At 32.6% G+C, this 27,411-nt stretch overlaps 1 protein-coding gene across 1 annotated transcript in view; it reads left to right on the forward strand.

The window, feature by feature from the left end:
* E(Pc) (Enhancer of Polycomb) overlaps positions 1-27,411 on the forward strand; it is a 78,793-nt gene that overhangs the window by 19,806 nt on the left and 31,576 nt on the right. The window contains exon 2 of the mRNA XM_085187781.1: positions 24,872-25,013. Within this exon, the coding sequence (XP_085043907.1) occupies positions 24,872-25,013 (142 nt within the window). The remainder of the gene's footprint in view (positions 1-24,871; positions 25,014-27,411) is intronic.

Here is a 27,411-nt window from a genome sequence, read left to right on the forward strand (position 1 = left end):
ATTCAGGTTCGATGGTGTAATAACTTGGCTTTATATATTACTAGCAGCCCACATGCGGCTTCGCCCGCTTAAACTTATTGTTATATTATAGACAAACTATACAAAATCTTTACACAAATTGTAGCCTATGTGTTATTAAGACGTATAAAATATAGTAATATATTACCTAATTTAATGTATTCATGTCTTAATTTTTTATCTAAATCCGTTTAGTAGTTTTAGCGTGGAAGTGAAACACAGGCTGGATGTTCCATCCTCATAAACTTTAATTTTATTCCATAATTTTCAAAGATTTTTTCGTGTCCTTTCACTGATACTTAATGACCTTAGTGACTAAACACTGTCGTTATCTTTTCTTTTCCGTTTTCATGAATGCCTTATATTAATTAGTGCAAATGATTAGTAATGTTTTATTTTTTATATTTATTTTCCCCCTCGCTGATGATTTACCTATGTTAGGTGTGCCCTTTTTTATACACCATGTAACCTGGAAATCGATAGAAATGTAGGACGCGGTCGAACCGGATATCTTAACCTGGTTTGAAATGTTGACGTATTATATTAGAATCGACCAATCTTTACCACTCGGGGTGAATGAATTATTTTATTTTTCTTACTCCGGTGGAGACAAAGTGCGGCGTTAAGTTCTGTCACGCTATGTCTCGAAATTTCGACGCAAAATGTGTGGAACAGAGTCTTATTTAACACTGGGTTACCTTTGTGATAAAGCGTGAAGCTAAAGATTTGAAAGCTTTCGTAATTTTGTTAATTACCTACTTTAATAAAAAAAATAAAAAATTCTTAAATTTCCTAATAATTACGTTACATCAGGATTCGGCGCAAAGTGAGAAAAGGAAGTTTCTTTACGGGAACGGAGTGTCACTAAGTTCTTAGGTTCCCTTTGCCTACCTGCTATGTTCGGGATACAAGTGAAGCTAAAAAAGACCTTTTCGTACGTAACTTTTTTATCTCGCCGTAATACTGACATCGGGTAGTAATAGGACAGACTTAATCTTCTAGCGGAGCCCCGGGGATTACATTCGAGTTTCAAATAGGGGAATATTTGGACGAAATATGTAAGCATTTTCATGTGTGAGCATTTTTTTTTAACAAAACTATGACATTTTGTATGACATGTTGTAAAATGTACCTACTGTGTTATTTGTGATACATGTTGTACTATTACTTTTTTTATGTCATTTCTATTTGTTTGTGACTTCATAATAAATTTATATATTTATTTATAAATTTATAAATTTATTCATTTTCATTTTAATTACCTTTTTAAGGTAATTAAAATGAAATACAAATTTATATTACTTACTTTAAAAATAAATATTAACAAAATAAACATATCCTCGGCCCCGGTTACCTCTGTATTTGTATATCTTGCTATAAAAAATAGCGTTACAAAAAATTTAAATGCTTACACGGGTTATACATTTATGTGCATCGAGCCATCGAGTGGGGTGCGTGTTTTAGTATGGTTTTTTGGTCATTGCCTTCGTTTAAAATAACTGCACTCATAACAGGTATATTACTTTCTTCGAAATCAATTTATAATTTTACGAACTGAATTTGTGCTCTTGCTAAATCTAAAGTTGTTCTGCTACTACGTCATCCGGTCCTCGAATTGTACACTTATATATATTTTTAACTTCACGCTATATCTTGTACATAGCAGGGTAGGCAGAGGAAACCTGGGAGCCTAGTGTTGAGACACTCTGCTTCTAATTAAGACAATCCATTTACCATCCCATTTTCCAATCTTTCGAATTCTTGACCAAGAAAACAATTATTATTGTCGCCCGCTACTTCGTTTACGTAGATGGAAATACCTTTACCACCTGTTCCTCCTCAGCTCAGCTCTTCGGACCCATCCGCTTCCCGTCAACCTCTTTATGTCTTTAGGACAAGAGTAGAGTGACTTATCACTAGCCTACTTATCTTGAGATTGAAGATGGATGAAAAAAATAATAATAGCAGTCTTTTGTCTAACAACATCCGTTAACACCTAAACAGAATTAGTAATATCCGTTGCACAAATTGCAGATGCAATTTGCTGACAATGAGATCGAAGAACTAAATTGCCACTTATAAAATCATGATTAGATTATGAAACAAAGGGGGTGGCTATTTCTAGAGGAGTTTGTGTTTTTCTGTATTTTTTTATTTATTATTTTAACTCTTTATCGTTATGTGTAGAAATCGGAGAGTTTGTGAGAATGTAGAGAGGTGTCTGTGGCGCAGTGGAACGGTTATAAAACCTAGACTACCTACAATACTCCATTAATAATTACAGATATTTTATAGTTACTAGTTATGTTTTTTTAATAAGAACATTGCTAACGTTAGATAATTATACTTAATTTATGTTCCAAATAGCCTTCAGGTGCAGGTACGTTTGGTATGTGTATGACTTACATGCCACTATAAACATTACAACAAAGAAGACCTATAAGTTTATACACTTAATCACGTAGTACCGTCATTTATTTGCTGTGTTGATTTTTAACTGAAACAGCAATAAAATAAATGATATTGTATTCTCACATTCTACAACTCTTTTACTCTGTAAAAAAAGTTATAGTTTTACTAGTGGGTTTGATCCTTACTTAATAATTTTTATTTCCCCGCTCTATAAAGTCAAAACGCAATGCTTGGTTCCGTCATTCAGTCAACAGGCAATGACTCTAATTAATATGGAATTTCGAGCTGCCTCCCACGTGCGATATGGTGTGAAACATATAAATGAATAAAAAAACATAGTTTCTATACCACACCTACCTCTTCTTATAATATTGCACTATAATTTAGTGATCGAACATATGTGTTGGGTACATAATACATGTTTTGACGGTATGTGTTTATATAAAAAATATGTATAATACGCCTCCAGTCATTCAAACCTACTACAAAAAATTTTTAATCAATTACGTGTGTATAAATGAGTAACATAGTTAAAGTCAGATTGGCAACTTAAAATAATGATTAGACACTCTTAAGGGCTTATTATATAGATAGAAAAAGAGAAATGTGATTATATAATTAAATAAGTCTAGTTTTAATTAATGTCTAAAGAAATATATAGTGAAGTAGAGAAAATAACAAAAGGTACGGTCCATGAATCTGTAGTGTACTCTACTACTGCATGGATTATGTTGCTACAAAATCTGAACAATAATAAAATTTAAGAAAAAGCACGTCTGTATACATTTTAAACTTTAGTTACTTTAGTTAGAGGGAGTAACGGTTCGCTGGCGGTGTTAAAATGCCGCCTGCGTACCCTACCTACAACCTGACATTGCTGTCTGCGATACTATTGCATAATGTGGATGTTCCTAATTAAATTCTATGTGTACTGTAGTATATATAATTAATATTTTGAAAGTATTATTTCACACTTAACAAAGAATATGTTTTATTAGAAAACGTAAATATTTTAATGTAGAGGGAAATTAACCCACGAGTGACGAATTTTCGAAAAACTCTGACTACTAAACCATGCGTTCTCTCAAGCTTCGTTTTTATACGCTAGTCACATCTTGATTCGTTCAAAGTTTTAGGCAGTTTCTATAAAGTAAATATTATGTTTCCCCTCTTGCTGCCAAACTCATAAATTATTTGTTTTTAAAAAATATTTTGTTTTGTCGAAACTTTTCTTGTCTTGATTGAGATTTTTATCGCAACTTTAATGATAGGGGTACTTATCGTTTTTATCGACGCATTTCTTTTGAATTATTGTGAAGAGGTGTATTATAGAGAACAGTTAGTGATAACTCGTAAGAAAATGTTATCAACATTTCGTCAATTGAAAGATTATATTTATTTCTATGGGAATATTAACTTATTATATTATTATATCTTTATTTGTTTTTAGTAAAGCACTGGCGTTTGCGTCTGGCGTTGTATTTTTTATATTATTTAGGTGCGGTTCGCAAAAGCTATAAATACGATATGTTGATTAACATCGTCCATATAGATATCGATACAGAGATATCGATTTGTATGACGCATTTGAATTTTAGCCTAGGTTTATTTTTCTTTAGGGTATTGATTTGACTTTTCCTTTTGGCTTAAATATAATAAAATTTCTAAATTATATCGTTGATTGCGCTTTTCTTAGAAACTACTATTAAATTATATATTAGTAGTTTCCATATCACCGTATTGTACGTTCTGTACAAAAATGAGGAATGGAGTATTTTTTTTTGTAAGTTAATTCCGCATATGCTGTAATACGAATTTATGAAACTTAGATGTCGCGCCTATAGTTTTATATTTATTGTATTTGTTGACATTTTATAGCATATAACAATTTCTATAGAAAACCTATCTGATGTACGATAATATATATGAGAAAAAATATTTTTAAAAAATTACAATATTTTTTTATGATTACGAGATATGAGACTTATATTTTATTATTACAGGAATTTATTAGTGTATAGTGTGTGTTTAGTACCTAAGTTAGAATGAGATACGCCATGTTTTAAAATACGTTTTTTTAATTTATGATTCATTAAAATTACTAATACTTAGGAGATCATTTAATTTACATTAAATAAATAAACATACCGAATTAGTTTGAATTGCATGTTAACTGCCAATCTTTTAAGCTTTATAAATATTAGTGGCTATTATTAGAAGAATTGAAATAATAATATTTACATTTTCATTTCTTCGCTCTGGTGTGGAGCCAAAGCGTGGTATTCTGCTACTCAACACGCGCATGGCGTGTCTCCAGAATTCAACCAAAAAGAATAGAGCGTTGTTCTTAATACTAGGTTCCCTCTGTCTACCCTGCTACCTATGTGCGGGATACAGAGTGAAACTAAAAATAAGATAGGTATAGATTACACAACATAAGTTGATAGGTGTGATGTGCAAATCAAATTTTATGCATAATTTTGTAATTTCATTGTTTAAAACTACATGTTTTCACAAACCATTGTTATTTATTTAATTACGTTCACTTAGATATTTGAAGTAGGTCATGTCGAATTATACTTTTGAGATTTTGTACGTAGTTAGGTATGTTTCTCACGTGATGTATTGTTTATTATTTTTTTTATTCTTCAGGCATTTTTCTTATTATATAAATATTTATTTGAGTAAGTTTGATTTGGGAAGCACATTGTGTACCTGCAAAGGCTTGAAGTTGTGAGTACGATTTCAACTCGGGGTAGTAAATTATTTTTATTTCCTAGCTTTGTAACAAAACAAGACTAAAAGGCCGGCGTGCAGTGTCGCCTCTCAACATGCAATGTCTTAAAAATTGGGCGGAAAGTAGGAAATTAAGTGTATTGGTAGGTACTAGGTTCCCTACACGTGTTTCCTACAGCGCGAAGCTAAAAAATATATTTTTCTTTCGTGTGTGGAACAACATTTTTAAAAATTCAAACGTTAATAAGAAACGTATAAATGTTGTTGAGACTGTACATTATAATTCAATTTGATACTATGCAATTAGCACTTATTAGTATATTTATAACTTATTTGCTACATTTTTCTACTAAAAAATGTTTTTTTAATGTACATTGAGCTCACGTTTGACCGTAACATTATTGGAAAATTATTTCCCTCAACTAATATCGACATTTTGTCAATAATGTTTAAATTGAAAATATTATTTTTTCGTTTTATAGTGTGTTTATCGAGGAAAGCTGTAAGCTGTAGCCATAGCGTTAATTGTGTCAATGTAACTCAGTGCACCTGCGGTCTGAGTAGCCTCCCGCAGTTAGAATGTGTCACTCATATGTCATACACAATGAGTTATATATACCTAGTTATTCCCATATGTCGATGCGAGCGAAGGCGCAGCTAAACTAGTATATACGCTTGATATCTTTTCTATGTGATAAACTTTGTAATTAGTAAATTAGTAATAATGTTTTTTATTATGGAACATTAAACTGTGCTTTATCTAACTGAAGTGAGAATACAAATATGTATATTCTATTTACAATTTAATATTTTTCACCAGTGCAATTTTTCTTACCTTTACACTATATCCCGCACATAGTAGAGTAGACAGAGGGAACCTGGGAACCCAGTGTTAAAACACTGTTCCCAGTTAAGACACTTCTGTTCCTTCAATTTGTGGCGAATCCTTAAGGTATTGCGTGTTGAGTGGCGGGACTCTACGCCGCGCTTTGCTTTGTTATCAGAGCGAAGAAATGAGAATAGCAAATATTTTATATCCTCAAGTGTTCATCGAATCTACAACCGCCGCCTTTACAGTCGCAAACCTGTACTTCTACACCACGACGTACTTAAATACTTTCCCATATAACCGTTTAGAATATTATTTCCCATCAAATTGCCTAACGACTATGACGAATATACATAATATATATAATATGTACGAGTCTGTACCTAACGCGCAAAAAATATTTCAAAGTTTCACGAGTCCACGCTAATCTTACGTCGCGGGCCCCGGTCGTTCACCTTGGTCGGTTGTCGCGTTACGTAACGGCCGAAATTAAAGGAATTTTTGTATTGCTTATTGCCATGGCAATAGGGTTGCCATGGTTTTTTTATTTTTTTGGGAATTTGGATATAATTTTTTTGTGTTAAGTCTATGTTGCTTCGTGGAACGTCTGACAGTATACCTGACGGTTATGGATTTGATTCTCACTCGAGGCAATTTATTTTTATTTCCCTGCTCTAGTGAATGAAATGCGGCGTTGAGTGCTGTTGTTATTACAACTCAACTAAGCAACGATGGTATTTAGTTAGTCAATTAATATTTTAATATCCTCAATATTTGAATATATTTTTAAAATAAAAAATATAGTATGAATTAATTTTATTATTTATTGTTTTTTTAAATTCTATTGATATATACACGAAATGGCAATACAGTTATTATGCTTACTTGTTATTTAATATAATTTTGCTTATTTATTATACAAAATAAGCACTCAAATAGCTGTAATAAGTGCCGAATCGTAAATATTTTATTAAAATGTTTACTTAATGAATTCTATCAGTCGTCGTCCGTACCTTTATTTGCGTGGACTTTAAGACGTAAAATTGGAAATCCCCGGGAATTATCCCCATAGGAATTTCGAGGAATCCTTTCACAGTGCTCCCCTACACAAACATAAATAACACTTATAACTTAATGTTACAACGTGATAGTTGTAGATTTTTGTAAACTCGCTTAGATTCTTTATTGGAACCTAATTTTAAGTAACAATCTATAAAAACAATAAAAAACATAGATATTATTTTGTTACGATAAGCTTTGTATATCAATAGTAATATAATTAATATATATGATAAGAAAATTAAGTAATAATAACATAAAAAGGGTAAGAACCTAGTGTCTATATTTTGTGTGATAATTGATATTTGTTGGAATATACGATAAATGATATTTTAGTGTTTAAAAAGTTGATACTGATAACAAACTAAACGAAAAAACAGATCAAATTGTGGTGCCACAATTAAAACATATAACATATTATACCAAAAGCTTTTAAGTTTGTCATTTTATGCGATGGCATTGACCTTGTGCTTGAGAGTTTTTCTTCCTTAAAAGTGCTCAGTGATTTATCATACGTTGATAGGTTTTTTGCTTATAAAATTGCTTTCTCAAATATATAATTATATACGAGTATATGCTTAAATAATTTAAATGTTAACGTGTGGGTGTCGGTTCGATTGCCATTTAGGCAAACATTAAGCACTAACCATACCTTACTATGGTGGTAAGGTGAAGGCCGTTTCGTAGATAAATACAAAAACCCGATAGACGCGTCCCATAAAATATTACATAACTTAGATTTGGCAAGACATAGTGCGGCGTTGAGTTCCGCCAGGCGGGGTATAGAGAACGTAGTACCTTACCCCCTAAACTACGAGACTAAGTTATCATTATTTCTAACGTAAAGTTCCTACTTGATTAATATAACATTTCTTCATTTTATTAAGTTTAAAATGAGTCGTAAAGTTTTAATGGAGTGCCATAATAGCGGAGCTTGGATTAGTCTCGCAAGTCCGCATCCGTTTTATCAACAGCGTAAGTGTTTGTAAGGCTACTTTGTATCGTGGTAATACAGTAAGAGCTTTTCAAATTAAGTTAGCATGATAGTTAAGTTTTATTTTTAACTATATTTGGAATATTATTTACCTGCAGCTTTGCCAGCGTAGTAGTAAGACATTCTAAGTGCTATATTTCCATTTCTTCGCTCTGGTCGAAGTAAAGCGCGGCGTTGAGTTCTGCCACTCAACACGCAATGTCGCCAGAATTCGGTGGAAAGTGGGGAACGGAGTGTTAAGACACTAGGTTCCCTCTGCCTATCCTGCTGTGATACTGGGATTCAGCGTGAAGCTGATTTTTTTATAAATTAAAATTATAAAAAATACTATCCAACACAAAAATAAATTTCCTCGGTAAAAGGAGTATCTAACACAAAAACAATTTTTTACTTTAAACCAGTGGTTCCTGGAATTAACGAGATCAACAAAGTAGGTATATACATTCGCAACAGTGTTCATTTGTATTATTTACACAAGTAAGCCCTAATTTACCCAACCGGCTAATTCCACTAGGATTTAAATTTTAAAATCATGTCGTATACAAATAAAACGATCTTAATTCTCCACCGAGCGAGCCGTATAAAATGTAAAAGGGCAAAAATCGCCTGCTCAGAGTATTCTGTGCCCTAACGCGGGGGTTTACGTTAATTGCCCGCATTTTTCGTACCACGGTATGCGAGGGGTGAACATTTTTGTTTAATATTTGTGTTGCTTGTGCATTACTTTTTGTTTTAGACTTTTTTGGGTTATTTTACCTTTTGGTAAAATTTTAACAGATTAATGAAATTATAAGAGTTTGTAAAAACTGAATTTAAGTCTTTTTAAGGTTTTTATGGTTGTTTGTCGTTTTATGTAGCAGTTCAGTTAAGTGTAACTGAAAGCAGTGGTGGTTATGGGATTATGTTTTTTGTATAGGCATTATTTTTTTATCTATTATAACTATATTTGTATAAATAAAGATCTGGTCTGTTGAGACAAAGCGTGGCACGTGGTTTGGTCACCCTGTACCCTGTACCCTGTACCTGCCCGGGTCTCGAGCGGGCTATGCAAGACTCATGGAATAACAGATTTAGGTCGGCTATAATAAGTATTAAAACCTCACGGTGCTCCTCCTCGACTTCCACTGGCCCTGGCCGTGAAATTTGAAATTTTGGCCTCAGGTTGCCAAATGATATTTTCGCTAACGCTGGCGTAGTCACATAGCCACAATAACCAAATTAAAGAGAATGGAAAGTACAGAAAAGAATAACTTCTCTGTGTTTTCCGTAAGCATAATACTTAACAAAACCAGCTATTTAATGCCGTTTCATTTATAAACCTTATTGCTCCATTATATATATTTTTAATTAGTGCTATAATCCAGTAAAAGGCTTACTTTTAAATGCCTCATTCTGCTGTATGTCTTTAATAGATACAACATTTAAATTTATTACTATACTTCAGTACTACGTATGCTTCATTTTGTATAAGCCTGGCGTAGCAATTTATAGAGCAAATTAAAGGGACATAATTGAGTTTCGGCGCAAATTTGTTTGTTGATGGAAATCTTCTCAATTTAAATATTCCGATACTTATATAAACATTGAATATTGTTCAAAGTAATATTTTATTAATCCACCTTTGTTTATATATCTGCTATAAATTATTTTGGGTCGTTATAGATTAGTAGAAGCGAAAGTTGTAGGATACAAATTCATTGTGGTGTATATGTATATGTCATCAATATCTTATGATCGGACTTCGGTGCGGTTCGGTTCGGATTCGGATTTTTTACGGACTTGCTTACTGTTTTTTAAGACCACGAGCTATTGTACTTGTTAAAAATGTAGAATTTTTTTAAATACATTCATGTATTTCAATGCATAAAAATATAGGTGACTAATCCAGCTAAAATTGTTTGATTTAAGGTTATATCAATACCAGCGTTGCCAAGTTTATTATCTCGTGGAAAAGCGGGATTTTAAAATAATCAATATTTAATTTATAACTTCTTCATTTATTTCATTTTTAAATAAACTCTCGAATGGTGATAATATTTTATTGTTTATTAGCTATACTTCACTGTACTTAGGTAGGTGCATGATAAATGTTTTGCCTGTTAGGCAATTAAGTCTTTAGAGTATACAATTTAAATAACGTACCAGCACACTTTTTGTATTTTATTCGTAAAAAGCGGAAATATGTCTGTCTCAATCAGTACAGCTTATATTGGGCTAAAAATGGAGACTTCTGCAGATGTTCTTCTAAAGAAGAGATTTTAGCGTTGATCAATACTCACTTTATAGTGTGAAATGGAGAAAGTAATAATTAGTCACTTAATTTAATTATGTAATTTTACTGATTTTAATAATTTTATTTCGATATCTTAATAGATATCAGTTAACATGTAAGATATAACATTTGACCATTACTTCCACTCTCGGGACGTTGTTTAACTGGAATAGTTTCAGTTTTAATAGGATTTAGTCGATAGCTTCCGGCATAACCGTCCTATTATGTGTGCCTCTATAAAACCACATCAATATGGGAGATAGTATGTAATAGTAACGACTACGCCCCGCTTCATGTATGGGTTAACTTACTGATGTGTGGCGGGCTGGCAGTGTGTTTGTGTATGTATTTAATATCATAGATCCTAAATGACAGAACTATGTTTAATTTTTATTTTAACAAAGAAATTTTTTGCTACGTTTAAATTTTTATACATTCTGTAAAATTTTTTTCTATACTTAATTAAATAATACTTTTAAACGATTAAACTATACATACACAAATAACAGGTATCCATAAAGAAAGAAATAAATATAAAATTACCTCTCCTTGTGACAATAAACAATACTAAACGAAAATATTCTTGTATTTATTAAGAACATCCATATCTTCTTGGTAGTGACATTTATATGATCGTTATATTATGCCAAAACTTATAGGGTCATAAAATTTGTATAAAGTGGCATAACTGCGAAATTGTAACCAATTTTCAGTGCTATTTTATACACTGTCTTTTTTAACTTCACTCCCGATCTCGCAAATAGGGTAGGCGGAGGGAATTTAGTGCTAAGGCACTCCGTTTCCACGCTATTATACATTATACTTTCTCTTTTACTTGTATTTCCTACGACTTCACATACTGTATATAGGAAATGCTATTAGAGCGAAATCTCTTTCATTTTTATAAAGAATCTGCGACAACTGTTCGATACATAGATGCTCGCTCGATACATAGATACATAGATGCAGTTTCGTTACGAGGCAAAGTACTACTACATACACCATTATATTATTTTTCAACTCCATATGGTATTCCACATTTAAGTTAATATAGGATAGCGCACGCTTTCTTACCAGTGCGAAAAAATGAAAATGTTAAATAGGTAATTCATTTTCCCAAATGGGAATCAAACCCACAATCCTCTGTGCTACGACGGCCTGAATATTCCTATTCATTAAATTGTGCATATATAGCCCTTTTATGCACCATTTAATGAATAATCCTATATAGACTTCAGGCAGTCTCTTCTTACACAGAATATTTCATGCACTAAAAGCTTTTGAACGTCACAGAGTGTCATAAACGTTGAGTAACGGCCAATATTAGTTTAGTAGCTCCAACTATATTGTATTATATAGTTAAATTATAAATACTGTACTTGTGTTCCAAAGGATTCTTAAATATTGTGCATCTCAAGATCTTTCTCAGACTTGAGACCGGTTTATAAATGCAGGCCCTGATGCTTACTGTATCTATATATATAAAATCGACAGGTCACTCACTCATCACGAAATCTCAGAAACTACATGTGCTAGAAATCTCAAATTTTGCATAGGAATTATTTATAGGACGTAGGTGCTCGCTAAAACGGGAAATTGCAATATTCGACTTCTAAGGGGTTGTTTTTGGGGTCGAAAGTTTGTATGAAACTTCGTTACTACAAATGCTAGGAGTCTCAAATTTTGCATAGACGTCACTAGGACGTAGCCATGGAGACAGAAATTAACATAGTCCACGCGGGTGAAACCGCGAGCGGGCCGCTAGTAATTGTATATAATTTGTGTGGTCGGATGGTTATTTGTAAAAGTTCATTGTTTATGGCGTTCCGAACAGACCATTTGAGCACTAATCACTTCACCAATACATATTAGAAAAAATAGCTTGCAGCCCCACACTTTATTAATTAATTGATCGAAACCTTAAACCTTAGAATATTTTTTTTATGATAGACCTACCATAGGAAGGAATAGAATCCACAACCGTTACTTGCAAATATTGCCAATCTGCGCTTTAGTACGTTCTGACATTGAATGTATTTAATTTTTTTCTATACTATTTTTCTATTACTATAACTTATCATGTAGAATGCTAATGTAGATAACATATATCAGGCTTTAGTAACAAAATGTTATTATTCTTAGTCATAAGCTGATGACATTACCTTACCTATTTTGTATATAATTTATACCAAACACCACTGCATTACACCACTGCAGTGACAGCATCTAACTGTAAAAGCAATACTTGTAGGTTCAATGCCCCCTCGAAATAATTAATTATTTTCATTTCCTCGTTTTGGTAACAACACAGAAAGGGATATTGAGTCCCGCCATTGAACACGCAATGTTTCGATAATTAGGCAGTGGGTGGAGAATCGATGTCTTAACACTTGGTAACCCCTCTGCCTCGTCAGTTATATGCTAAGCTAAAAAAAATATTTTATATAATGGAAAGAAAAGTAATACCTACCTATAGATAATGTTATTCATAAAATAAGTCTTTTACTGAACCGTAGATTACCGCGAGTTGGTTATAAAAGAAAATATTTGTATGCAACGAAGCTACGTGAAGCCAATCAAGACGTTATTGATTGAAATCCACCCCGGCAGTATTATTTTTCCTTTATGTGCGAGGAATTTTTGTTTAATAGAAATTTGTAAGGAATATTATTATATTTTAGTTCTTTTGCTGTAGTTTCTCAGTTTCTTAATTCTTTGCAGCTTCGCCGTGGAAGTTATATGGAAATAATTAACATTTGCATCTAAAGTGGGCTACTTCGTCCACACAAACAAAGTTGCGGGTGACGACTAGTATTCAGTATAAAAATTACCCTACAAGTAACTATGGCTATAACAAGGATCTATCGTAACGGAAATAACCTTTAATAATTTCCTTTGTACAAGGCTCGAACAAAGAAAAACTATACAACCACTCGGTCTACTATAAATCTTTACTCGAAACGGCTACACAATGCCCCAGTAATTTTGTGCGAGATTTATATAGAAAAGTTTGAATATATATTTTTATAATGGCTATTGATAAGCAAAGTGCTGATAATTTTTTTGTATAGTAAAGTGATAATAGTTATAGTACATGATTACAACTTTTGAGATTGCTTTTATTTGTCTGTTACGAATGTATGCATAAGTTATCTAAATAGGGGCTGGTAAGGGCAGTATTGTAGGTTCGATTCCTATTCGAGGAAACGAAATGTTTATGATTCGTCGCTTTGGTAGCAAACCAAAGCGTGGTGTTGAGCTCCACCAGTCAACACGCAATGTCTCGAAAATGAGGCGGGAAGTCGTTATCAGTATTTGTTAACACTAGGTTCTCTCTGCCTACACCTACAAGCTATGTACCGAACGAAGTAGATGATAAAAATTCGAACCTAGAATCCTCAATATTATATAGAAACTCGGTAATAAGAAAAATCTGTAATTCTGTGTTATTCAAGTATTATTTAATTGATTTTTTCATTTTAATCGCTTGTAGGAAGTATTACACAACATATTTGCATTCATTTATTACAGTAGAAGACGAAAATAGGGCAAAATACTGTATAACATTTGTAAAGTAAATGCACCATACGCTAATTAGTGTCTCGACTAACACTGTATTTATGAGCATAATATATACGTTGCTTGTATGTAAATTTGTATTTGGAATATTTTAATTTAGATAATTTATCGCGAAATATATAAAAAATAAACTGAGTGACTTGTCACTATCTCGAATATGTATCAGGCAGGCAGCAGTAACTCGTTTTTAGCGTAAGTTTATAAAACTTGCGGGTTGAGTGACGGAACTCAACGCTGCGCTTTGTCTTGTTGCCAGAACAAGAAAATGAAAATAATTCATTCCCTCGAGTGTAAGAGCTATAGCTAGAAAAATATCTATAAAAGATATATAAAAATACTTTAAGACGTTCCGTATTAAATGGTGAATATATAATTCACACACCCACATAAATACTATAATTGAAACCCAACCACAATTCAGACACCTTTTATATATGATGACGTCACGATAGCTGACAAAATAAACTGGTAGCTTACTAAAACTAATATTTCCAAGTGGGAAAATGGACCACGTCCATAATAAATCTCGATCGAAGGGCCGCCGCTCAATTATTCATAATGTACCTATGGAATTGTCAAGTGTGATTTTACCCTTATCCTCAACTGAGCTGGGACCTTAATAATATTATGATTTACGTTCATATATTTATAAATTTATTATAGACATTTTATACTGACATGACGCAGTGGGAGTTTAAAGCGATAGTTATAGGTTCAAATCCTTTTTCATTTCAAGATAAGGCGCAGTGTTAAGTTCCACCTCTTAAGGCATTATGTCTCAAACTGATCGATATATGAGATGTGTATTTATAACAGATTGTTTCTGCTTACTTTGCTATATCTATATATGGAATAAACATGGAGCTAAAAGTAGTTTCAAAACTACCCTGTTAATGTTTAATAATGATTAAAATTTAAATATTCACATGAAAATCGTTTAATATTATTTTATCGTAATGAAATCTGATGTCGTGTTTAAATGTAGCTTAACTTTATACTTTTTTGTTGACATTGACTTTGAATTTTAATTTGTAATATACAAGTTTCTATCTAAAATGTTATTTATTTTATTTATTTTTGACGTTTTATTAAAAGAACACGTAAAAAGAACGTGAGTTTTTTTTACCTACAACTATCTACATAGCAGTCTATTCGTCTGTTCTTTATAAAAACAAACAATTAGAATTGATTTTAATTAAAATACTTTGCTCTACTGGTGCTACAATTGTTAACTATTGTATTTCTAATCCAAAGTTAATACGTTGAATAGTTCGTTTAGAGGAGCGTGCCGATTGTGCAACCCCGGTCTGAGAATGGCCAGCGCTGGTAGTGTAATTATGTTGGAATGTAAGTAGTCGTTAAATGTAGAGTTGAAAGAAAATTTTGTGATGGGTCACTACTTTAATTATCACTTTAGGTCACTGCGTGCTTGGAGAAAAAAATACTTAAATTTTTTCACAGAGTTTCTATTTACTATTTGTTCAAAAGTATGTAACGTTGGATACAATCATTAAGGAATATACGTTATAAGTTTTTCAATTAATTGGGCAAAATAGTGTAAAAGTAGTATAAAAACGTTTGTGTTGCGTGCTTATAATGCAATTTAAATATTTAAGATAAACAAAAGTGTTAGAGAAAGACAAAACTTGACAAATTGTGTTCCGATACTTAACACGCAATGTCACTTGTTCGGGCAAAAAGTGGAAAACGAAGTGTCTTAATATTAGATATTCCTTGATTACACTCCTGTGTGAGATAAAACATGATGCTTAAAAAGTTTAAAAAATTATATTAACAGTTAATGGTTTACATACAATAATCTAGTTGAAAAACAGAAAGAGGGCTCTAACAAACCCGCAACCATATTTTTGTGGATATTGTGGGGTCCTGTCTTATTTCTCCCCTACAATCCCCAAGGACTTTACATGCCCAATTTCAGTGTTTTATATTTTATATAGAGTTCTATGAAAATATTATCATTTATCAGATAAATGGAGTTTTTAAAATACATATCCACAATACCAAGTCTGCTACACCAGCTTTCCTAAGTCCCAGATGTTTAAATACATTCGTATCTAATCCCGAGCTAATGCCTGCATTAGGTGAGCCGGCTGAGCGTAGGAACAACGTAAAGGTTTATCCGTGGAATTAAAAAATACTCCAATGAATACTGCGGATAGTGTACGGTTATTTAATTTTTTATGAAAGTTATTTATTATTTATTTTTATGAAAGTTGTTTTAAAATAGATGTTCACTTTGTGATGTCATCGTAGCATCGATATTGTTTATATGAGTATATTGTACATTTTCTTAAATTAGCACGGTATGTGAAGAACGGAGTGTCGTGACACTAGGTTCTCTCTGCCTCCCCCAATTTATGTGGCCTATAAATCACACATGTAACGTGAAGTTAATTTAGATTCTTTAGTTTTTAATGTTCGATAAATTTCATTGCATATAGAGGCAATAATGAGTAAAAAATTATAGTAATAAGTGAAAAACATGCCGCACGTGGTTTCATCATTTCAATCACCTACATTTATTGATGACGTAAGTATCGCTCGAAGCTTGCTTAACACCTTATATATCTGTACTGATATTATAAAGCTAACGAGGTTGTTTGATTGAATGCGCTAATCTCAGGAACTATAGGTTCAAATTAAAAATATGTTTGTGTCTAACTATCCATAGTTCGTCTATCACAGAGAGACTCTAGGCTCTATCATTTATATACCGTTAATAATTTCGATGTAACATACCGTTCGGAGATATCTTAGGTAGTTAGAATGTGGTAGGTAGTTATTTCCATTTGACGCGCGGGCCTCAGTTGAAACTGAGTTTGTTATAATTTTCATTGTCATATTTTCCAAAGAACTTACAATTCACTAGTCGTTTCAGTTATTTTTAGAAATAAAAAAGAAATATTTTAAGCTGCTAACTCAATAAATGCCGCCCCACGCCTAGCTTACCGCCCACTTGATACAAGACTGTTTAATTACATTTTCCTTTTGCAATAGGTACAAGTGACTACTCGGCTCTCTCAGAGACATTTTGTTGCTGTTTTTAAATGAAATAACATACGTAACTATTACTTCAGGCAATATTTGTGGATTCAATTCCAACTAGGGGAAATTAGAATAGAATAGAATTGAATATACTTTATTGCACACATAAAAGAAATATATAGAAAGAACAACACAAATAAAATTTAAAGAAAAACACGTATGCAAAGGCGGTCTTATTGCTTTAAGCAATTTCCACCAGACAACCTTTGAAACATTACGGATAAATTGTAATGAGCAGAAAGGGGACAACGTCTCAGTGCAAATTTTATGAAATATAATTAAATATTATATAATATATAATAAACTAAGTCAATAATCTATCTATATATATAAAAGGACTTGTCCTCACTGACTGAGGTAAGACGCACGCACAGCCGTAACCGCTGTGCGTAGAAACGTGAAATTTGGACAGATGTTTACTTTTGTAATCTGGACATCCACTAAGAAGGGATTTTGAAAAATTTTAATTCTAAAGGGGTGAAATAGGGGTTGAAAGTTTGTATGGAAAAAAATTTAAATTCTTATAAAATTTAAAATTCAGACTCTTAAAAGTATTTAATTGAACACGTGTTTCATAGTTTTCTAGAATTCTTCCCCTAAGGGTGCAAATAAGGGGTTGAAAGTTTGTATGGAAAAATCTTTAAACCGCCACCGATTTTAATAAACTTTTAAATTTAGTCTCTTAAAAATATTTCATTGAACACATGTTTCGTGGTTTATTAGAATTCACCCCTAAATAAGCAAGCGAAGCTGCGCGCGTCCGCTAGTATAAAATAAACTTACATAAAATGTGTTTAATGTTAACATACTTCACAAATACATACATACATATATTGAAAAACAATATATACTTACACATATATACATACATACATAAAACGTGTTCAAAAATATATATATATATATATAATATTAAAAAGATAAAGATAAACTGTTATACTAAATTAAATAAGTACTCTTTTAGACAATTTTTTTTTCTATTTTTTTTTTCTATTTATTAGCTATTTTTATTTCCTAGGTAATAATAGGACAAAGCGCGGCATTGTGTTCCGTCAGTCAACCCGTAATATCTCGAATTTTGGTCGTTAAATAGGGTACGTAGTGTCTTGACACTGTGTACTCTCTGTCTATATTGCTATATTTTTTTAGCTTCAATCTGTATACCACACATAGCAGAGTAGGCAGAGGGAACTGAGATCCTAGTATTAAGACATTTACGTTCCCTATTTTCTGCAGAATTTTTGAGGGTTTGGCTTTTCATGTTGAATGGCGGAACTCAACGCTGCGTATTGTATTTTATATACGACGCTCATTATGCATATTGCTTTTTCTATCATATTTCTATGAGTGGGAAGCAAAAAGTTATATTGATAATGTTTGCATGTTTATCCACCCCTCAGGCTAATAGAATGGACTAAAGCTGGACTATGCTTAATTTTTATACTTTTAAAAGCAACTAATTGTCTAATTTACGTAAAATTAGCTATAATAATGTTAAACACAATTTTGTTAATGAAGTCATTTACTTAAGTTATTTTTATAGCAAATGACTAATTTATGGGTAATTAAATGTGGCAATCGAGGCATGAATCACGCACACTACAAATTACGTTACCTCAAGTTTATTTTACCTTTATTAGGGACAGTTATCGTTTAAGTGATGTCTATTTTTTTGTCTTATAATAGCAGATTAGACAGAGAAAACTTAATTTAAAGACACTCCGCTCTTCACTTTTCGTTTTTTTCGGAGTAATTACCGAACGTAATTGGTTTTCTATCAAATTGATAAATCTCTACCAATACATTTGTATTAATTCTCTCAAGTGAAATATCAATTGTTTAATTAGCTTCAACTGGTATTCTGCATATAGCAGGATAGGCAGCGGGAATCTAGTTTTATGACATTGATACCTACTTTTCAGTGAATTATTAAGACATTGCGTGGCGGAACTCAACGCCCCACTGTGTTTTGTTACCAGAGCGAGGAAATGAAAATTTTCCAGTCCTCCAAGTGTGAATCGTAAATCGCATCTCGGGTTATTATAACCGGTAGATAGAATGCTATTTAACTATACCTACTACATTTTTTTATTTGAACTTTAACATTTGTAACAATTTATATAATATTAGAATTTAGTTTCATAACGAATTAATAGCTTATATACGACCTTTCCGGGTCTCTAAAATTTTCCGCCCAGGAACAACATCCCATGTATAAAATTGTTATTTTAAATTATACTTTATGTTGCTTCACTAAGATCCATTTTAAATCGTCGCAAAATACTATTCCGTTATAAGAAATTATTTTGAATGAAAATAAACCGTATTTATATAATGTGATAGAGTGCTTTTTCCTTCAAATTGATATTTGGAATGGATTTTAAATAAAATTGTAGCTCCAGTGCGATTCTATGAAACGAGTTGCGAGCTCGAAACCATTTATACAATTTTTAATATGAATTTTTAAAATACTCTTAAAAGTAAAATAATTTAATATTTGTACATACATATATGAAGTGGGTATTTTTTTGATGAGACATAATTATTTAGGAAATGGGGATTTTTTGAGTTTTTAATGAATAAATATTTTCCGTTTAAGTTTTTTAGGTGTATTTTTCTTTCTTTAAAATGAGATTATTGGTTTTTAATATATATAAAGCTATAATAGTTGCAGGTATATTAATGTGTGATAAAGGGGAATGATGGAGTGTTTTACCACTAGGTTCCCAGGTTCCGTCCACGTATCCTGCTATGTGCGGGATACAGCGTGAATGTAAAAAAATGTGTATTAGCTATATGTTACACGGTTCTCACGCTTACATTATTTATTTAATAATGTCGAGTGGGAATCGAACATGTAATGATCGCGCTTACATTCAGACGCTGCCGCATTGCGACATGATGTCCACTCGTTTATTTAATTTGTGTGATTCACAAGTAATAAATCCATTCTATGAGGCGCGCAAGTTATAATATACTACATTTTTAATCAGAAACTTTTAAAAGCTTTTTCAATAACGCAATTATGTCGCTCTTTCATCGGTCGAGCGATGTGAATTATATAAATATAAAATTATATAAATTTCAAGTATAAAATATATGTATTGTTGTATTTGTTGTCGTGGCGCAGTTGAGTATATGTACATGCGATGCTCGTGGGTTCGATTCTTGTCTGGGATGTATATATATGGTTATAATGTGTACAATGGACGAGGCGATGGAGATAGATAAAGAGATGTGCAGATAACATAGCGTTTGGTGTTCCTTTATTTTCTGGCTACCCCGCAATATATAGACTATTATTAGTTATTGTTATCAGTTTGACACGGCTTTGGGTTCCTCTATCCAAGCGGAATACAGTGTTAAGCTAAAACTTTAACTAACACTAATTTGATTTTAGGATTTTTTTCCATTTCTCACGCATAAGTTTAGAAAATCTAATTTTAGGGCGACCACGACTTATTGTCCATAGTGTAGGTACTGTATCATTCAGATACTAAGTTTTTATATGAATATTACATGAATAAAAAGCAACTCTAAATAAATTAACATGTAACATAAGGCCGACACGATAACTGGTTCTAGCTTCGTAAGATATAAAATGTCATTGAAGCACTTTCACCCCTCACTTGATAAGGGTTGAAGTATTCACCGAGAGATTAGTATAAACATTTTTGTTTTCAAAGGGCTGCCCCCACTAATTATACTGTTTCAAATTTTGCGAATGGGAAGCGTTAAGGTTGGTCGGTTTTTTTATATGGAATTGCTTTTTTTTCCTGTAATTTAATGTTAATAATGTTTTTGTTATTAATAATGTCTCTACAAGTTGAGGGAAAATCAATATTTTTAACCTTGAAGTATCTATTCATTGGGATTTTTGTTTTCTTTTCAATTTTGGACAGTATTTTCTTCATGTGTTAAGATTTTTTTTTCGCTTATTTCATTTTTGTCTATTGTACAACTAAAGCAGTGTGGATGGACGTCATTTAGAGATCCTCCATCATAAGATTAGGTCGATTTAATGAAAAAGCCATTTGTTTTTGTAACAATTTTAATATCAATCAAAACCTAAATTATATTTTAGACTGAGTTGCAAGTTAACATTGACGTAATTTTGAGCCGTAATCAATTTCGTATCTAAAAAAATATTAATAATTTCTTTTATTTAGTTCAGTTTAACAAATACAAAATACATTTTACGCACCAAGCAAAGCTGATAGCACGGCCCATCATGCGTGGAGGCTTTTCAATTATATACTTGCATTTTTTTATATTGACTAAAATGCTAATGCTTTAGCTCCATAAAATGAAATCCATTAAGAATTTAATTTAATCTTTTTTAATATTCATACGTAGGCAGGTAGTTTTAAATTTGGGCGGTACTGTTGGTTGTGGGGTTCGTCGCCATTCAAAGAAATAGTTTCATATTGTATATCCCAAGAACACCGTAAACACCGTTCCCATTAAGGGACTACCGTTCCCCACTTTCTCTTAACTCAACGCCGCGCTTTAATACACTAACTACTCACGTTACGTTTCTCTGGACGACGAGACAAGTCTCCCTATAGAAATCCCGGCTCGATACCGTGGTCATGGTAAAGTAAAGGTGTAGTGTGTAAGGGTGCGTGTGTGATAATGAATAAGTCTCTATAGTATATAAGCGTATATTTCACTTCACAATGAATTCGCAGAATTACAATTATATAGAAGGAGAAAGTCAAGAGCACTGTGCACATAAGTTAAGATAGCGGAAGAATAAGCGTAGACAGAAATATAGCATATAGGTTAACACGTGGCAATAGCGTGGTGGAAAGGGTTAAGCGACACAGGCTTCGCGTCAGACGGTGAGGTTGTGACTGGTGGTCTGCTCCGGAGCGAATGTGTCGCTAGGCGCCGGCTGAGGTGAGGGGCGCGAGGGCGGCGGGCACGGCGACTTGCCGGGCGACGCTGCGCTCGCGCATCCGCGTATTATTATTTATATAATTTAATATTTTATGTGTTTTGTGTAGTGTATTTATATATGTATATATAAGTATATATTTAATTTAATTTATAATGTGGGTTGCCCACAAGTGTAAACCACGATGCACTGCACTGCACTATGATGGCCACTTTGTAAAATTAAACTTTGTTTATCTTTGAACGAATGTAGCGTAATTTAATATTCGTTCGGTTATTTCATTATACGTTATATTTATATTTTCGTACGTTTATTAAACAATATAATTTCAATGTTTAATTGCTTTTCATTTTATTTTTTATGTAGGTAATTCCACAAGAGTTATTTTCTTGTTTACCCATATATTTTTATAATGTATCCCACAAATAGCATAGTAGCTGAAACCTAGTATGTGTGTTACGCACCACCCTATTCAAGGGACATATTTACCTGTTTAGTTATTTAAATATATTTCAACGATGTCCTTCGTCAACTTACCAATACGAAAAAATGGAGATTATTTATTCCCACAAGTGGGACTAGAACCCACAACCGTCGCGTTCACATTTAGATACTGTGCCGCTGCACCATGACGGACTGAATTTACCATTATCACAAACATTTTTGGTTTTTACCTGTTACTTATGTTGATGATATGTACCTACAAAATTGTTGTAAACGATAATTTATAAAAATCTTCTTCGGTGGTTGACAATAAAGGGCTGCATGATCAATACTATAATTTAAATTTCAAGGTGACGAGTGTACTGTACACACGCGTGCCTCGTGCATCGAGAATTGATTTAACTTACCTTTTACCTACATTAATTTTGCCACCACTAGCTATAGTGTCACTATAAGTGACGAATCCATGGAAAGAGAGTAGAGTGATAGGAGAGTTTACTGTTCACCTTGCACCGTATCGCTCATATCTATGCTTTATGATATATATTTAGAAATATTACGTGTTGGTAATTCCAATGTTTCGTACCTTATTAATTTTTTTTGCTTCAGTTTATAAGCGAATCGTCTAATTGTGTTTATGTTAAAGTTATTCAATTATTTTCTACGTTTCGGATCGCAATTTGATTTTCATTTTAAATTTTTTGTAATGTTTTTCTAAGCAGTCAGGTGTTTTGTTTTTGAAATAACTAAGAGTACCAAATCCAATACAAAAATAATTTTCAATTAGAGAACATACTGAGATTAACGCTTTCAACCACAAAATACCTATAATATAAGCAATGATTACAGTATAAGAAAATATAGGCTGTATCTATCCAAAAGGGTAAAACAACCCTATGTAACTCAGGCTTATGGAAGATTTATTGAACGTAAGCGATCCTTTTGCCTTAACCTCCTCCCTTCGTTTATTTACAGACAGACGTTTCCCATTTAAAATATTTACATTTAAATTAGTTTTGAATATCGGCTTTTTATTTTTGTTTTTAAATGGAAATGTAATACAATATTTGTACATTTTTATTTGGTCTTTTCTTGTAGAGCTTCGTAGCCTGTTACCGCGGTCGTCGTGGGTTTGATTTACATTCGGGATGATGTTTATGTATAGATATTCAGATCTCTCCACTCTGGTGACACAAAACCCCGCTTTAAATTTGGTTTTAAATTGTTATTCTGTATAAAGCGTGAAGGAAAAATAATAAATCTTTTAATAATAAATCGACGTCGAAATAAATATTTAATCAAATGTACCAAAGCTAAATATCTGTTATAACTAAGCCAGACAAATGTAAGCAATTTGTCGTAAAACGAAACGCACGCACACACCCGGACATTCTTTGTTTTGCTATTTATCTTATCGACATGCGTTCAATCTGTTATCGATAGAATACTCTAGTAGTGACGTCACCGCGTACACTCAACACTAGTGACGTAACTATGCGGAATGTTTATCGTGGGAATGTGTTGCTTTAAGGCTTTAAGCGGTTTATTTTGTATAAAGTATACAAATTATCATTAACTTTTTTTTTATTCACGTTTTATGTCTGCTATAGCAGAGTAGGCAGAAGAAAGAGAAGGAACATAGTGTTGCTACACTTCGTTCTCCACTTTCCGCCCAATTTTTGAGACTTGGCGGTACCTACTAAACGCCGCGCAATTATTGTTTTAAAATAAAGTAGAGAGAAGTAGAGAAAAGATTTAATGTCACTAAAGGTAGTAACTAGTAAATTGACGTTTTAGAGTGTAGCTAATAGCGATAGATCATAGCAAAAGCAACAAAAATCTGGTTTTATAGTTTAGATTTAAGATTTATAGTAAAACTTGATTTTTACGACTTATTCATATACCGTTTTTATATAAAAGTTATTTTACGATCGTCTATGTGAAATTATAGGCGCTGATATCAATAATACGCTATGCGCTATATCTCCGCCAATTAAGATGTAGATTACCGGTTCGACATTTTCTCTGTGTTGTTTACGAATTTATTGCTTTTATTATGTTGGTAATAAAAAATTGAAGAGGTTATTTTATTACAATAGTTGGACGTACGTATACGCGATGATTGTTCGTTCGATTCTTACCCAGGGGAATGATTGTTTCATAATTATCATTTGGGGAAATGTGTGGAATGGAGTGTTTTAACACTACGTCTTTTTTGCCTACTTTGCTAGATTCGGGGGCATAAGGCTGGAAAATATTATATCATTTATTATGATATTAAGAAAACTTCTCACCAGGAGTATTCTCAGTAAAATAATTTTGCAAGTACCAATTAACGTACAAACTTGAACGTTTCAGAACAACGTTGATAGCTTAAAAATTATAATTTCACAGCATTTCACTGGAAGAGCGACGGTTGTGTGGGTCGATATCAATTCGGAGAAGAAAATACTTCATATATTTTCTCAGCATTTGCAACGAGTCAATTCGAAGTAGATATAGTAATGACGTGTAATTTTGTCGTCCGCACACCTAACGTCCAATCTCTCTGTTTGTCCACAGGAACATCACCTCCAGAGGGCGATATCGGGCACGGGCCTCATAATACCGACGCCGGAGGTCGCGCGCGTCACCGACGTCGATTTCTACGAGCGATGTTACCCGCCCGACTACAAGATGCCCAAGCAGCATATACATATGCAACGTGAGTGTTTTGTGTGTGTGCTTTTTTTGTCTTTTTGACTACAAATTTACATTGACTACAAATCTAAAGTCTGTTGATTGCTGCCTGCATTTAAGGTAGAGGACACACTTTATAGTAGGAAAAGAAGAAAAAAACTTCCCTTAAAAGTAACTAACTACCAGGCTTATTTACTAAATAAGATCAAGAATTAGAAAATGTTTCGTAGAAAGTAACTTTATTAAATTAATAGAAAATGTTTCCAGAAAAGTTTATAAAGTTCAAATTTTCTCTTCAACGAGATTACCGGTCACTCTTATAAATATTAAACGCAACGTCTTGTTTACGTCAGTGTTGGTAAAACCAATGTCGTTTAGATATTACGTCAGTGGGGTATCTTTATTGGGGATTGATATATTATGCTCCACCTTTTTACGATAGGCACAATGAACATACTGTAATCTCACTCCGTTTTTATTTTTTACACTTTTTATCATGCTTTGTGCCCCCTTCGTGTGTCCTCCATACAACATGACATTCGTAGTGATTGGTGCTTAACTTGCACATTCAGGAATTACCATTATCAAACAATAAAACAGTTTTAGATCATTTTTTGTTTCAATTCTATAGTAATAGTATATAATCTTTTTTTAATTTCACTCATCTCCCTTATCTAATATTAAAACATGCTTTTCTTCATTTATCACCTAAATGTCTACCTACAAGACCTTTCATTTGACAACCATGACAACCTTTGTCAAAAGAATATAAAATCTGCCATTTTGCCGCGATAGTCATTTTGGGTTTGTAATACTAAAGACTATATATTTTTGTATTGTACCCAGAACTAAACGTTTGTTCGACAGGAAGGGGGTAAAATTTCAATTACTGGATTTGAACGGAGTGTCTTTACACTAGGTTCCCTCTGCCTACCCTGCTATATGCGAATACAGCGTGAAGCTGATTTATTTACATATTTTTAAGTTTAATTAAGTAGCAACTATATTATCTTAGTGCTTAATTCTAAGTAACATGTGCCTCGTGACCTAACGTGAAATCGTGGCATTGACGTGACGTAACATTAGAAAGGATATAAGGACGCAATGTTTTATTTCGACCTTTTATTTTGTTTCAAATATTAAGGTTATAACATTAGTTAGCTTGTACCTACTTGAGCATACTTTTTATGAGCATTTTGTTTTATTTTAAGATACATTTTGATATAACTCCTGAAATCTTAATGGTGTAGTTAATTGTTTTATAAATATGTCTTATACTCGAGTGGGTTCGATTCTCACTCGAGAATATGAAAGATTTAATATTTTAATTTCTTCTGTTTGGTACCGCTGGCCAAAGCGCGGCTACCAACGGAGTTTCTTAACAGGGTTCCCTCTTCCTACCCTGCTACGTGCATGATACAGCGAGAGAATTAAACTTAAACGTTTTAAAAATTTATTTGACTAGTCTAATGATTACTCGAATCAAAAATTACAAAAGAACAAAAACTAAAAATATCCAAATGCACTCCGCAAAAATCTAAACTCACCGTTTCCGACCGTTAATGATAAAACATTATTTCACCGTTATCCCTGCGAAACGAACCTAACTCTTTATTATCTAACGTGTAGAGTTGGCAATGGCGTAGCAACTATTAATGATCTCTTGCAGTTGAAATTCAACTTTATTTTAAAGAGACTAGAGCATATATTGCTCTGGAATTATTTCAAGTTTACAATGAGTCAATATAATTGAATCGTCACAGCTGATTGTACCAGCTGAAACTGGGTGTAAAGTAATTTATGTTTTATTTTATGTGTTTTAGGGTCGTTTTTTGTTTGTTCGGTTGGAATTGTATGAAGGGAAGTTGTAAGGAATCTCGCGAAAGGGAGCTGGTTTCCTCTGGACTCTGGGCTTTGTTGTTGGTTTTATGTAATGGAAGTCGTTGATGTATTTTTTATTTTATTTTTTTTGTAGTAACATTTGTAGTAACTTAATATATTTAATTTTTATAATAGGTCCTTTTTATTTTTTTTATTTTATCACAATAAATTTGTCATGTACTAAAATGACAAAGCTTTTGGATTACATTGCAATTGTCATTATTTCTAAGTTACGAATTTGAACTCACGACCTTTACCTTTCAATGAACTGATGTTTCAGTAGTCACTAGACACTTACTACGTAACGATATTCAATAATGTATTTACATATTGTATATCCCGTGGGGTTGGAATGGGATTTTCCAAGTTAGCTAGCTTTATCGATTTATGTTGTATTTATTTATTGCATTATTTATTCCAAAGGCGTATTCGTGGCGTAACGACATAGCGTATGACTGTAAACGCGCGCGTTGTTGGTTCGATTCCCACTCGGGGGAATGAGTTATTTTCATTTCTTCGCTCTGAAGTTTTGCCTCTAATTT

The sequence above is a fragment of the Heliconius melpomene genome, chromosome 7, assembly GCF_056956725.1.
Source record: "Heliconius melpomene rosina isolate 202511_hmr_F chromosome 7, ASM5695672v1, whole genome shotgun sequence".
Lineage (NCBI taxonomy): Eukaryota > Metazoa > Arthropoda > Insecta > Lepidoptera > Nymphalidae > Heliconius > Heliconius melpomene.